Genomic DNA, 15528 nt, shown 5'->3' with positions numbered 1-15528 from the left:
GCTTTCCTCCAGTGCCAGCTATCAACCATACACTCCTCTGAGGTAAGAAGGGAGCAGGGGGAAACATCCTTATTTTTCCAATCATTTTTATAATTCATAATCATAATAGTAAAGTTGGAAGGGACCTTGGAGGTCATCTGGTCCAAACCCCTGCTCAGGCAGGAAACCCTATACCATTTCACACAAATGGCTGTCCAGTCTCTTCTTAAAAACTTCCAGTGTTGGAGCATTCACCGCTTCTGGAGGCAGGTTGTTCCACTGGTTAATTGTTCTAACTGTCAGGAAGTTTCTCCTTAGTTCTAGATTGCTTCTCTCCTTGATTAGTTTCCATCCGTTGCTTCTTGTCCTGTCTTCAGGCGCTTTGGAGAATAGCTTGACTCACTCTTCTTTGTGGCAACCCCTGAGATATTGGAACACTGCTATCATGTCACCCCTAGTCCTTCTCTTCTTAAACTAGACATACCCAATTCCAGCAGCCGTTCCTTATATGTTTTAGCCTCTAGACCTCTAATCATCTTTGTTGCTCTTCTCTGTACTCTTTCCAGAGTCTCAATATCTTTTTTACATCATGGTGACGAAAACGGGATGCAGTTTTCCAAGTGTGGCCTTACCAAGGCATTGTAAAGTGGTATTAATACTTCACGTGATCTTGATTCTACCCCTTTGTTAATGCAGCCTAGCACTGTGTTGGCTTTTTTGGCAGCTGCAGCACACTGCTGGCTCATATTGAAGTGATTATCCACTAGGACTCTGAGGTCCCTCTCACAGTTACTACTATTGAGCAAAGTATCCCCTATACTATATCTGTACATTTGGTTTTTCTTGCCTAAATGTAGAATCTTACTAATTGATTATATTCTTTCATTTTCTCAACAGAAGCATATTCAATATTCGCATAATCACATCATTATGAGTTAGAAGAGTCTCACAGTTAGTTTTCTATTCCAATCCTTATTAATCTATTATTAACTTTTCAAAGCCACAAGGGGACAGCAATAACAACAGCACTTAAGACTTATATACCCCTTCACAGTGCTTTGCAGCACTCTCTAAGCCAGGGGTGTCAAACTCAATTTCATTGAGGTCCACATCAGCATTGCAGTTGCCCTCAGGAGGCCGGGTGGGCGTGGCCTACTGGGTGGGCATGGCTAGAGTGTGTGTGGCCTACTGGGTGGGCGTGGCCAGCTCTACATCGTTCGCATCAAGGGTGCCTATGGGGGCCTGGGCAGGAGTGGGACAGATCTGAGGGTCTCTGGCAGGAGGAGGGTCTCTGGGCCAGGCCCAAGGCAGCCAGGGCCGTTCCCTCACTGTTTCCAGGATGGCTTCGCGGGCCACATGAAACCACTTTGCGGGCCGGATCTGGCCCCCGGGCCTTGTGTTTGACATGTCTGCTCTAAGCAGTTTACAGAGTCAGCATATTGCCTCCAACAATCTGGGTCCTTATTTTACCGACTTCGGAAGGATGGAAGGCTGAGTCAACCTTAAGCCATTCAGGATCAAACTCCTGTGCAGTGCAGGGTCAGCCTGCAATACTACATTCTAACCTCTGCACCACCATGGCTCTTAGGATAGCTTACCGCTGTTTTAGGCAGACTAAGACTATTGCTTCATTCTTAGAAAATTCTTCCTAATATTCAGCTAAATTCTTTAATTTCAACTTATTAGGGTTTTTTTTGTATTCCCAGTTTCAACAGAGACTAACTACCAAACATATTCTATGTTCTTCCTTTTAAAATGGAGCGCCCAGAAATAGACACAGTGCTTCAAGAGTGGCCTTATCAGCACAGAATATAATAAAACCATTACCTCCCATAACCTGGATGGAATGCTTCTACTAATTCAGCTATTGCTCATCTGATGTCCTACGTTCTTTTCATGCCAAATCTTGTCTCCCCCTGCCTTGTCTAATTTTTCCTTTCCAATGCAGAACCTTGTACCCATCATAGTTAAATATAATACTACAGCTGACCCATTGTTGAAGACTTTAAAGGTTATTTATAATATTAACAAGCATGGGAGAAAAGAGGCTGAAATGTTAAGTTAGCAGATTTCCACTCTGTAAGTTTTAGGTTCTTTTTGTTCATAGGATATAGCCGTGGTGGCAAACCTACGGCACGTGTGCCACAGATGCTATGCAGAGCCCTCTCTGTAGGCACACGTGCAATCACCCCAGTCCTAGGCCTTCAGCTGGGTTTTATAAAACCTTTTCACTTTAGGCCATGTGCAAAAAAAAAAGGTTCATTCAATCAATGAATTTCAACTTCTTGTGGGGAAAAAAAGATCTTGCAAAGTTGGAATTGATTGATTGAACTTTTTAGTCCTACCCAGTCTGCTGTTACCACTGCAGCCATGCCCACACAATGGGCCACACCCACCCGGCACCCGACAATACATAAGTAGGTTTTGGGTTGCACTTTGGGCACTCCGTCTCTAAAAGATTCACCATCCCTGAAACTGAGATGTGATAGTACAGTTAAATAGAAATACTTAAGCCAAACATGACTATACAACAACTAGTTTTCTAAACAAATTAAGGCAAACATTATAACAAACAAGTTATAAAAGTTTAAAGTAACATACGGAGATAGCTGTTGAGAGGACTTTGATTGATAATTATGTCACATGTAATGTTTATGATGTTGCTCTGGAGGTGCCTAATTCTTAAGGAATAGTTTCCATATTCTCCAAAATGATAATGAATCCTAGAGACAGCAAAAAGAAAAAAATACTTGCAAAATTAGATCAAGTTAGAACAATTTTGACAACATATGAACATAGTGCCCTTAAAAGTTTAAAAGAACTAAATATAAACAACTCCATTAAATATAACCTTAAAGTCATCCAGGTTTTCCAGATGTGTTAATATTTGATACATGAGGTTATCAAAATTCTTAAGGAAGAGGTTTCATACTTCTCACAGAAAATGCTATTACTGCTCACATAGCTTGGAGACTCCAACATATCTGAACATTTTATAAGTGCTAAAGAAACAGAGAGCTTTAAGCAATATGAATATACTTGGATGTTTTCTTATCGATATGTATGCTTATGGAATATATGCAAATCTCAACAATTCTCAGTATGTTCACTTTCCTCGTATTATACTTATCATTTCATTTGCAGTAATTTAGTGATTTTTATCTTTGAACCGTTTATCCTACCATTTATTATCTCTAATATATTTTTTTTCACAGATGTTTGGATATGTTAAAGAGCCAGCAACTACTGCTGCCTGTTGAATTTTGTTTACATAACATTAATATTTTAGTATAAAATTAAATAATATATCTAAATAGACATTTCAGTCCCTTTTTGGATAAATTATCTAAATAAATTACTTACAATACCTCTGTAATTTCTCTAAGAGATAACCACATAGCAGAAGCTATGCATCTTAAAAGGACTAACCTGCACAGTTCTCCTTCTTTAAAATGATTGACCCTCAGCATGAGGGCATGCTGAGTATCTATAGCTACGTGAGCTTTTTTAGATGTTCTGTTCATCTGGATAGAAATCAACTCCTGTTCCAAACACTAAAAAAATGAGGAAAAATTACAGATTGATTTGCCTTGCTATAGGTGAACCAATATTCTTATCTTTAAAATTAAAAACTAATAGAAGGGTTACTGGATCTAAAATAAACAATGTGATTTATTCTAAAAGAAAGTTACTGGGTGAAGCTATGTTGTTGTTGTTAGTTGCAGTCATGTCCGACCCATCGCAACCCCATGGACAACATTCCCCCAGGCCTTCCTGTCCTCTACCATCTTCTGGAGTCCTTTTAAGGTCACGCCTACTGCTTCAGTAACTCCATCCAGCCACCTCATTCTCTGTCATCCCCTTCTTCTATTGCCCTCAATCTTTCCCAATATTAGGCTCTTCTCCAGTGAGTCCAAGCTATATATTTATATTCTAAGATTTTAAAATTACCTTGATTTTATATATTTAGAATTCTAGTATCTAAAATAAAATGTATTTCATTGGGCTAGCTGAATATATTTGCTTCTGATTAAACCAGTTTTCTTCCATAACAGTCACACAGTTCAAATACAAATCATGATTTACAAGTATGAATTGCAGTTTGATTCAGATGAAGCATTTTATCCAATTTGAATCATTTTACAGGTATTTTGATTATAGGACTTTTCCCTCCCTTCAGGATTTTATTTACCTCATAACAATAATCTGAGACCCAATAAATGGACAAGTTGTCAATGAGCAACTCATTATGAATTTGTAATAAAGCTTGATCCATTTTCAAGTTCCACAGAGGCCGTCTGGATATATCTAGAATTAAAAATGAAGGTGATTAAATATTTATGTATTAAAAAAAATCAGAATTGGGTATTTTTGTCTAGCTAGTTTGGAAAAATTGAGAATCCTGGAATTGTCTCTTTTTTCTTGTGTACTTTGAGATCTCAAAAAACATTTCAGAAATGAAAACATAACCAGCAATATAATGTGATTGTTATATGTTCTCTTTATACCAAGTAACCTTACCAAAATAGTTAAATATTGCATTATATAGTTATAACATAATTAACCAATATAATAAAACTGCCTAATAATAATACTATAGCAAATAACATACCAACTGCTACATACTCTCCAAAGGTTTTGTCTTAACTAACTTCTGGAAAATTGCAACAGATGTAACAGAAGGCTATTCCATATCATCTCCTTAAAATACTTTTCTAAGCCTGGAATTAATTTTATTTTAAGATTAATAAATAATGAATAATTTATTATTTTTGAAAAAAAAATAAGAGAAAAGCCCTCATTGCTGAAGAATATTTTTGAGAAATGTCACTGCGTTTTTTTATTTTGCCAGCTTCGCTCATTCCTAAGTGTACATCTCTTTCTGCTCTGCACCTGTGTTATTATCTTATCATGTAACCAGTGACTCCAGCTATGTCCAGCCATGTTTTGGTTTTAAACAGTTTTGTGCGCAGGCCTAGAAAAAGTTTCCCACAGTTACTACTTTACTTTGTTCTTCTGCCTGATGAGAGAATGCAGTCAGTCTAGGTTTTTTGTTTTCTCAATAAACAACTTTTACTATAAAACATGTTTTGGATTTCTTTTCTTTGATATTGACCATGCAAATGAACCACGGTCCATCCACCTCCGGTGGGACTGTTAATTGTCCCACGACATTTCCTTGTTAAACTGAAGATAAATTCACATATAAAAGCCCAATTTCTTCATTTGCGATTTAGATTTATATATCAGGAAGACCATAGCTGAGTGAAAGCAGAAGAAGAGAAAGAAATCAGTGAGCAAATAGTTGATAGGAATGACCCATCTGGTCTACATTAGATAATATACACAACCACAAGGTGGAGCCAAAGTGCTGTTGGATGTCTGTTATGATATCCCTAATTTTTTAGCATTTGCAAAATTGGTAACTTAATTCGGACAGAGAAGCAAGCTGTGATTTAGGGACAGGTAGGACATCAAGTATGATCACTAGCCAAAAGCTGGAGACTAGAGTGAATACGACAGAGCCAACAAGATCCACAAGAATTGTGAAGAAGAACTGGTCCACAGCTTTTTTATCTCAGGCACTGGATTTAAGTGCATGTTTAGTTTTTGATTGTGGTTTCTAAGCATCTCCTAATCTCTTCAGAGAGAGAAAATAACACAGTAAACTGCAAGCAACTGCGCCGTTAAAGCAAGGCATGATGAAGCCATTCACTAAAAGCGGGGCGGCCTTCCTTCTTTTCCTTCTCTCTCTCTCCCTCCTCCCTAGCGGACTGTCGACTCCCACCGCTGAGGGAGTTCTTCTCGAGTCGAGCCTCTTTTCACTGGGCAAAACAGAAAGCTAAGGAATTCTGCTGCGCCTGTAAAAAGCTCCTGCTAGACCTGCAAAGGACCGAAGGAGGCAACGCTTACGAGGTACGAAGGGAGATACTGCGGCGGGGAAGACAAAGCATACCGTGGGGCTGAGCTAAGCCCGACACAAGGAGCGCGATAAGGGCCCCTCCGAGATAAGCAGCCGAGCGGCCCCGACAATCCGACGCCACCATACTCGCAGCCTCTCTCCCTCGAAAGCGGAGGAGTGCGCCGCTCTGCCAGAAGGAGGGGGAGGCCGCTTCCTGCTCTCCGTTTCTTCCCCACGCCTCGCGCGCGCTTCGCGATATTTGGGAATGAAACAACGACTGGTGCTGCTATTGAATAATCGCTGCAGTTGGGTAGAGTAAGGTGGTCTTGACCACTGAAGAGAGCAGCAAAGGCTGTGAAAGCGGGGCTCGAGTGACCAGACATAAACTTTTTTTCTTTTCCATTCACTCGGCTTTAGGCTTTGCCGTTTGTCAATTTTAAATACTTCTGCTCCTTCTGATATCTGTTTTAAATCACTGCGGTCATTCCTGATAAATTTCTGATTTCTGAGCAGTTAAGCTGCGAGGACCTCAGCTTCATGCTGGGTGAGGAATTCTGGGAGTTGAAGTCTTTGCATAGCAAGGTTGTCAAGATTGAGAAACATTGCTCTAGTTAGAGAATACATTTCCAATACAATTCTAATTATACATTTCAACTTGATACTTACAAAATAAACTCACAACTTATAATACTGTTTGTTATGTTTCGGGTTCAGACGAGCAGAAAAGACGCCAGGCAGATAAGTACAGAAGAATAGTTGCTTTATTCATAACTAGAACTGTACTGAGGGTTAAGGGTATCCATGCAGTCTTTATATAGTCTCTCATAGTCTTAACAACAAATCAGACTGAACCCATCATTCCCGCCAAGTTAACTGCAGTCTGGACTGGAAAATCCTATCTGTGTTGCTGGAGAACCATTAGCTTTCCAGCGTACAAGTGATAGGGTATTCCCAAAAGCTCAATACATAACACCCCTTCCCCTTTTAAGGAACAAACATTATAACCTTTGACATTTAAGGATTATGATTCACTCTTAACCTCCAATGCTAAATTGAATGTTTGGCCCCATTCAAGGTAGAATAATCATAACGTGACCTCAGACGTGCAGTGTATAGGTTGCATGCAATGAGACTAAAGACAGCTTTGCTGTTCTGCCAGTAGTATTAGGTAAAGGTAAAGGTTCCCCCGCACATGTGTGCTAGTCGTTTCCAACTCTAGGGGCCGGTGCTCATCTCCGTTTCAAAGCCGAAGAGCCAGCGCTTGTCCAAGGACGTCTCCGTGGTCATGTGGTCGGCATGACTGGACGCCAAAGGCGCACGGAACGCTGTTACCTTCCCACCGGAGTGGTCCCTATTTTTCTACTTGCATTTTTATGTGCTTTCGAACTGCTAGGTTGGCAGAAGCTGGGACAAGTAACAGGCTTTACTCTGTTACGCAGCACTCGGGATTCGACCCGCCAAACTGCCGACTTTCTGATCGACAAGCTCAGCGTCCTAACCCACTGAGCCACCGCGTCCCTTGCCAGTAGTATTACACTACCCTAAGTACAAGTGGACTACAACGAAGTTACAGACACTTTTCTGAGAATTGTTTTCTCTGTTAATCCCCTTTCAGTATGCAATGCAACCTATTACATGTTGATAAACAAAATCCAAAAAACAGTGGGCATGCCCACAAGCTGGTAAACCATTTACAATACTTTGTCTTATTTGACAACATAGTCAGCAAGGTATGCAGGTGGCCTGTGAGGCCATGAAGAACGTCTTTGAGTTCCACCCACTCTGTGGTCTACCAACTTACCTGGCAGGCCAGGCGTGTTCATGCTCTTCTGTGCTGGAGAGTCTGAGGATGGAGGATTGCTCTGGCTGGCCTCACCTGGTAGGCCCACCCCAGAGTCAAAGCTTGAAGCAGCGTGGCCGCAGTGGTCGCTGTAGTTTGGCTGATCTGACTGATCAGAGGTTTCCTGTTGCACCTCCATGCTGTCTTGGTCCTCTTCGGACTCGAAACCTGCTGTGTGCTAAAAATGCTGATAGGTAGGATAAGAGCTAGCCTGTGTGCCAGCTTGATAACTACGAGAGGAACTAGTACCCCCATACTCACTTAGTGACCATTCTGGAAACCTCTTCCTTAGTTGATCCACATGCCGTCTCCGTGGTCATGTGGCTGGCATGACTAGATGCCAAAGGCGCACGGAACGCTGTTACCTTCCCACCGGAGTGGTCCCTGTTTTTCTACTTGCATTTTACGTGCTTTCGAACTGCTAGGTTGGCAGAAGCTGGGACGAGTAACAGGCGCTCACTCTGTTACGCGGCACTCGGGATTCGAAACTATAGACAGAGACATATCTTAGTATAAAAATGGAGTGAAAATAAAACTTCATAACATATTAGAATTATGGGGAAAGAATTGTGGAAGGTTAAAGGCAGCAAAGCTCTAAGGAATATACAGTGAATTGAGAAAATATTCAGACCCTCTTCACTTTTGTCAATTTTGTTATGCTGCAGCCAGATCCTTCAGTTGTTGAAATTCATTTTTTCCTCATTAATCTATACTTAGTATCTGATAATGACAAAATGAAAACAGAATTTTACAATTATTTGTAAATTTATTAAAAAGAAAAATGAATTAACACAGTGGCATAATTATTCAAACCTTTTGCAACAATACTTGAAATTTAGCTCTGGTGCTCCCCATTTCTCTTGATCATGGCAGACATATTTCTACACCTTGATTGGAGTCTACATGTGGTAAATTACATAGGGACAAGAATTGGAAAGGTACACACCACTCTATAGAAGGTCTCACAGCTGACAATGCATACTGTAACAGAGCAAAAGCCATGAGGTCAAAGGAACTGCCTGCGGAGCTCAGAGACAGGATTATTGCAAGGCACAGATCTGGGGAAGGCTACAATAAAATTTCTGCTGCAGTGAAGGTTCTTAAGAGCACAGTGACCTCCATAATTCTCAAATGAAAGAGGTTTGGCACAACCAAGACTCTTCCAAGAGCTGGTCGACCAAACTGAGCAATCATGGGAGAAGGGCTTTAATAAGAGAAGTGACCAAAAACCCAATGGTCACTCTGGCTGAGTTCCAGAGATCTTATGTGGAGATGGGACAGAGTTCCAGAAGGACAACTATCACTGCAACCCTCCATGATATGGGCTCTATGGCAGAGTGGCTAGACAGAAGCCTCTTCTCAGTGCAAAACACATGAAAGCCTGCTTAGAATTTGCAAAAAAGCACCTGAAGGACTCTCAGATTGTGAGAAACAAGATTCTTTGGTCTGATGAAACTGTTTGGCTTCAACTGTAAACATTATGTCTGAAGGAAATTAGGCACCGCTTATCACCTGCCTGATATCATCCCAACAGTGAAGCATGGTGGTGGCAACATTATCCTTTGGGGGTATTTTCAGCAGCAGGGACTAGGAGACTGGTAAGGGTTGAGGGAAAGCTGAATGGAGCAAAGTACAGTATATCCTCAATGAAAACCTGTTCCACAGCGCTCAGGACTTCACACTGTGCCGAAGGTTCATTTTCCAACTTGACAATGATCCTAAGCACCAGTCAAGACAACAGAGGAGTGGCTTAGGGACAACTCTGTAAATGTTCTAGAGTGCCCCAGTCAGAGCTCTGATTTGAACCCTGATGAATATTTCTGGAGAACCTGAAAATAGCGGTCCACCGAAGGTCGCCATCCAGCTTGACTGAACTTGAGAGGCCATCCAGCTTGACTGAACTTGAGAGAATGTGAAAGGAACAATGCGGAATATCTCCCAATCCAGGTGTGCAAAGCTTGTTGTCATACCCCCAAAGACTCAAGGCTGTAGTTGCTGTCAGAGGTGCTTCAACAAAGTACTAGTGAACAGTCTTAATACTTATGCCAAAGTGATATGTCAGGGTTTTTTCCTTTTTAATAAATTTACAGGCATTTCTAAAATTCTATTTTCATTTTGTCATTATGGGGTACTGAGTATAGATTAATGAGAAAAAAGTGAATTTCAACAATTGTAGGATCAGACTGCAGCATAACAAAATTGACAAATGTGAAGGGGATTTGAATACTTTCTGAATGCACTTTATTTTACATTTTTTAGTTAAGCATTTCTATTTTGCATTTTTAATGTCCAAAAAAAATCATATTAAGATTTTAGATATGGTGAGAAAGAGAAAAGCATGAACTAGGGAGTAAAGGACTGTTATTTGGATGCTCTGAGAAGCTATTGTAATACAACGTACATATTGTCCATTCAAATATATATCTATAAACATTTAAATCTCCCAAAATGATCTAAATTAGATTAATGCACAAGTTTGTAGTAAAAGCCAACCAATTATATTTTTAGTTTTCCAAATTTTCTTGTTAAGAAATAAATAGAAATAAGTTTCATCTGTTCACTCCACTGCAGGAAAGGTTTACATTTCAATTAGAATCCAAAAGACTAAAGCAAGGGGATATGTGACTCTACACTGTTTTATCTCTATGCGCAAACGACGGACAACTCATGTGGCTCAAAGCAGAGAATACTGGGATTGTATTATGCCGATATTGACAACAATATATAAGCTGTAAAGATAGGAAACAGGTAAGCCTAGTACAATAGGACAAATCTATTGAATAATAGTTTATTTCATTCTGCCTAGAATTTCTGGGATGCTGCAAACTAGAAAGATTTTTATTATTTTTTTTACTCAGTTTTTCCAACTCCTATCTGTTTCTATACATTAATTTAGGCATATAGGTAGAAATATATTCCATTACATTCTCTATATAAAACCATCTCTAAGAAGTGAAAACGCGCAAAATTCCCTGAGAAATAGTCAGATTTTAAAAAGCAGTTAGAAAAGAATGTGGCTTCCATGAATTTATATTTTGTTTTCAGTTATACGCTTAAATTTATAAATTTTTAAAATTTATTTGAAAGCCTTAGTGAATTCAGCTAGACCTATTTGTCAGTAGTCATGTATACAGTACTATTGAAAGTAAATATTTGCTGCTGAAATCATTAAAGCCAGCAGGACTTAAAATATTGGAATTAGGGTAATACCAATGATGAAAACATTAATTATTTCTAGCAGAGATCCATAGAATTTGATAGTCAAACAAGCTTTATAGTTCATTAAGATACCTATAAGTAGTACAGTAAAGTTCTTATGTAACCAAAGAGCAGAACCAAGTCATGAACAAAATCTGCTTTCCTTTCATAGCTCCACAAGTGATGTGTACATATGTTCCCTTATAATATATTTCATCATGTTCTCTAGAAGGCAATGGAATATTTTGCTTCAGCAAATATAATTTGAAATTATTTGGTTTCTTTACATGAAAATATTAATTGAATCTAATATGTATCAGTGAAACAGATGCAAATAGATGTGTATTTAGCATTTGAATGAATTGGATCAAAGCGTATTTTTCCCATGTGTGCAAAATTGTTTCAATAGATCATGATTTATGAAATAACTATCACTTTAACATTAACTCTTTTTATATGTATATTTCTTGCCATATTTTGAGACCATAGAATTGCTATGTACAAAAATAAAATCCTAACAGTATAAAAAATATTCTGAAATATTTAACTTGACTATCACCCCATTTGCTGGTTTGTTATGTTCAATTAATAATTTGTTACTGTTTATTTTTCAGAAATTATGAAAGATGATAGTTACAACATGGACAAAAAAGGCTTGTGATTTTAAAAATGATATTAAGCAAAAGCTGATCCTTTTACCCTTCTTTTTGCTTTTAACTCTGCTGCTTGTGATCTTGTTTCTCTACCAATACTTCGGCAATGTATATTTTTCCAATGGAGAATCCAATGTTGAGCAAAATTTCTGCCCACATGGCAACTTCAAATTAGGAACTATGAAGAATTGCTCACCATGGCTGTCTTGCAAGACTATAAAAAGAGAAGTCCGTAAACTGAAATATGTTGATGAAGGAGCTGTAAAAATGGTTTGTATAAGTTAATGGACTCAAACATAATAAAATATTCTATGAATTCCCAGGTCACTAAATGTCTATGGAGATTCTCAGTCATGCAGGTCATGGTTGTCCCAAATGTGCTTTTTCACAAGGCAACTGGACTTTCTTTTTTCTCTTTGAAGATGTTTTGCTTCTCATCCAAGAAGCTTCTTCAGCTCTGACTGGATGGGAGGGAATGGAAGAATTTATACACTATAAATGACCAGCTGTCAGCAAGGAGTATAAATCCTTCCATTCCTTACATCCAGTCAGAGCTGAAGAAGCTTCTTCAGCAAAACGCCTTCAAAGAGAAAAAAGAAACTCCAATTGCCTCATGAAAAAGCACATTTGGGACTTCCAGATCTCTTTTTGTGACTAATGATAACCCCAATATACATAGAGATGCATAGGCATTCTCAGAATCTATTGCTGTTGTCAAAATGATGAAATCAATATTACATTGTTTTGTATAGATAAGCAGTCACAACACATTTACAAAAGAGTAGAGTTTCTGTCATATCAACACAACATTACTTTGGTCACTTCCCCTTTCCATTAAGATGCTGCTGAAGAAATTGATTTTCTTAATATTTCTATTGGAAAAAGTTCTAAATAACGCGTTACATGCATTTTTGTTAATAATAATAATAATAATAATAATAATAATAATAATAATAATAATAATAATATAATTTTTATTTTATTTTATTTTATTTTATTTTATTTTAATTCCATTTATATCCCGCCCTTCTCCGAAGACTCAGGGCGGCTTACAAGCTTAGCAGTAGCCTTCATTCTATGTATATGCCTGCTTATTAGGGCTTTCATACACCCCCCAAGCGGCATTATTACAAAGTCAGCTTAATTGCCCCCAACAATCTGGGTCCTCATTTTACCTACCTCGGAAGGATGGAAGGCTGAGTCAACCTTGAGCCTGGTGGGATGCGAACCTGCACTAATTGCAGGCAGCTGGTGTTACTTAAGGAGGCATTAGCCCACTGCTCCACCAAGGCTCTTAATAGAAGTTGGAAGGGACCTTGGAGGTAATCTAGTCCAACCTCCTGCTCAGGCAGGAAACCCTATACCATTTCAGGCAAATGGCTGTCCAGTCTCTTCTTAAAAACGTCCAGTGTTGGAGCATTCACCACTTCTGGAGTGTTTGGAATTGTTTTGTAAGTAAATGCTGATGATTCCAGAGGAATGTGGACGATGTCTAAAAATAAATACAAATTTAAATATAAGTGCTTATAAGTTATTTACATTTACTGAAGTATTTATTTCTAAACAAAATGTTTTTGTTGAGATAAGGCATAGACATGGTATTTACTAATTTTTCTTGTGTTATTTACATCTGATTACTTGATTGATAAATGAACTCTCCTCTTTGAAGATAAAAGTTGGGGATGGCCAAATGGTGCTGTTACCACCTGGATTAGAAAACAATTGAATTTTAATTCCCAGCTGCTTTTTCCATCTTCTCGTTCCACTTACTTGGGAAAAGAAATGCTCAGTGGAATCCTTTCAAGTTTCTTAGCTTTATAGACACTGAGTATGACTGAGCTGAGCTGTAAGAAAAACCCACCATTTCATAAAGACAGAGAAATATTCTAAGCTAACATTTGGAAGGAGACAATTAAATATTTAGAAATTTAAATAAGGATACTATACTTTAAAATATGCCAATGTCTATCAAATAAAACCTGGGAAGAGATGTATGTATATGTACTATAATAAAAAAATTTCTTGTTCATTTATAGAAAACACTCCATATCTGTTTATAGATATGATTATAGATGGATTTGACCCACTTTTGTAAGCAACACAAATTTACTTAAATGCTGCTGACTAGTTTTCTCTTATGCACGATCGTTTGAAATAATGACATATAGTGGCCTTTGTTATAACTGGATACTTAGTAAAGGTGTGGATCCCAACAACTCATAAAATAAATAGCATGTTTAAATAATAGTGAACATTAGTGGCTGTATGTGTGAGACACATGCATAATTCTCTTCATTTCCCCTTTTCTTTCTAGGTTTTTCTTTCTGAGTGGAAAGAAAACAAAGTGGCACTTTCCCAGCTAACTGTGCCAGAGTTACAAGAAGACTTTATTCATGGGCTTCAGGCACTAAAAAAGTTACAAAGCAAGCATGTGGTCAAACTCCTTGGATATTGTGAAGAGGAGTTCACGATTCTTACAGAGTACCACCCATTTGGATCCTTGAAAAATGTTAATGAGATATTGAACCTTCCAAAATATAAAAATTACAATACATGGCATAACAGATTTCTGCTTGCCATAGACTATGTGAGCATTATCCATTTTTTACACAACAACCCCCTTGGCACTTTTGTTATGTGTGACTCCAATGATCTGAATAAAACACTGTCACAATATTTATTGACCAGCAGCTTTCATGTGGTTGTGAATGACTTGGATGCCTTGCCCCTCTTGAACAGGAGGGCTGGTGAATTGATCAAGTGTGGTCATCGGGAACTGGAAGGTGAATGGGTTGCTCCTGAGCAACTATGGCCATATGGAAAAGAAGTACCTTTTGAAGACCATCTCATGCCTCCCTATAACGAAATGATAGACATATGGAAAATCCCTGATGTTTCTAACTTTCTTTTGGGAGATGTCGATGGGAGTGATCTTGTCAGATTTCATTTATTCAGTATACATGCAGCATGTAAAAAAAATGCATCTGAAAGACCTTCTGCTCAGATGGTACTAGACAGATATAAAAATGTTCTCGCCTCACTTGTGAAAGAAGCAACTGTGTCCAATACAAGGGACATGTTATAAAAAAAATAATGGAATGCTTCAATAATGCAAGTAGAATTGGGTATGTTCAATGTCCATTGTTGTATGATTTTTTTTCCAATCAAAAGTAGCTGAGAATGTTATAAGCATAAGTGGGGAAATTCTTAAATAACTTCAAATGTTTGTAAAAGCTTGTATAGGAACAAAAACGTGCTTGAAAATTCAAATTGTTTTTATATTATAATTTTAAAATAAAATTCCTGTATCATGGTAGCACTAATGCACTAAAGATCGATCATTTGATAGAGGCAATTCTTTAATTTAAAATTGATGATTGTGCAATTCTTTTTCTTGATTATTTTTTTTAGTATGTTCCCAATTAATCTAATTTCTGTCCTGGTAAAATTGCTCCTTGGATTTTAATTCCATCAAAATGTTAATGCAGTCTTGAATACATTGTGCTAGGATTAATATATGAAGAGTGAACATTTGAGTATATAGTTATAAGAAGTGCAGGTATGTTATGGTTTCAGATATAACTATTGTGGCCTAACGAAGCATTGCTGCTCAGTTAAGCTAGTTCAAATGGTATGAAACAAACTAGTGTACAAATTCTATGTTTCCTTGCATTATTAACAAAAAACATCTGTATTTCCTTAGGAATATCAATGTGAGAGGATTTTAATATTTCGACAAATGCACTTCTGGCAAACATCTGTATAATTAAACCCACTCCAAGAAATCTTTTGAAACTCAAAATGAACTTAAGTGGGAGAAAACAATGCTGATTGAAGCCATTTTTTTTAGGTATAATAGTGGATGAATGTTTTCAGCAGGAAGCCATGTTTCCCACTACTTCATATATTAGTTAAATATAGTACACCAAGCAGTGTAGTACATTTTGGTAGTAGCG

General features: G+C 38.0%; 2 protein-coding genes across 3 annotated transcripts in view; one reads left to right on the top strand and one right to left on the bottom strand.

Annotated features, from left to right (window-relative positions):
* Positions 1–6139, bottom strand: part of LOC310648466 (heparan-alpha-glucosaminide N-acetyltransferase-like) — a 48061-nt gene extending 41922 nt beyond the window's left edge. Inside the window, exons 1-4 of one of the 2 annotated variants that reach the window (XM_083376308.1) lie at positions 5936–6139; positions 4172–4287; positions 3409–3533; positions 2581–2702 (exon numbers count right to left, since the gene is read on the bottom strand). In XM_083376308.1, coding sequence (XP_083232434.1) covers positions 2581–2702; positions 3409–3533; positions 4172–4287; positions 5936–6026 — 454 coding nt within the window. In that variant the 5' untranslated portion in view covers positions 6027–6139. Of the gene's footprint in view, positions 1–2580; positions 2703–3408; positions 3534–4171; positions 4288–5892 lie in introns of both variants that reach the window. The other variant, XM_083376309.1, reaches the window with a different exon arrangement.
* Positions 5752–15210, top strand: LOC310648469 (protein O-mannose kinase-like). Its single transcript, XM_083376318.1, has 4 exons — positions 5752–5895; positions 10293–10469; positions 11534–11842; positions 13887–15210. Exons 3-4 carry the CDS (start codon positions 11546–11548, stop codon positions 14655–14657), a joined length of 1068 nt encoding a protein of 355 aa, XP_083232444.1. The 5' UTR covers positions 5752–5895; positions 10293–10469; positions 11534–11545; the 3' UTR covers positions 14658–15210.
* Positions 15211–15528: the final 318 nt, after the last annotated feature.

The sequence above is a fragment of the Vipera ursinii genome (assembly GCF_947247035.1).
Source record: "Vipera ursinii genome assembly, chromosome: Z".
Classification (NCBI taxonomy): Eukaryota; Metazoa; Chordata; class Lepidosauria; order Squamata; family Viperidae; genus Vipera; species Vipera ursinii.
Note: the sequence above shows the minus strand (reverse complement) of the source record. Positions and strands in the feature narration are given on the sequence as shown.

Coding starts and splice junctions, on each gene's coding strand:
- LOC310648469 (XM_083376318.1), top strand. CDS start 11,546: ATGATAGTTACAACATGGACAAAAAAGGCTTGTGATTTTAAAAATGAT. Junction 11,843..13,886: donor ATGAAGGAGCTGTAAAAATG/GTTTGTATAAGT, acceptor TTTTCTTTCTAG/GTTTTTCTTTCTGAGTGGAA.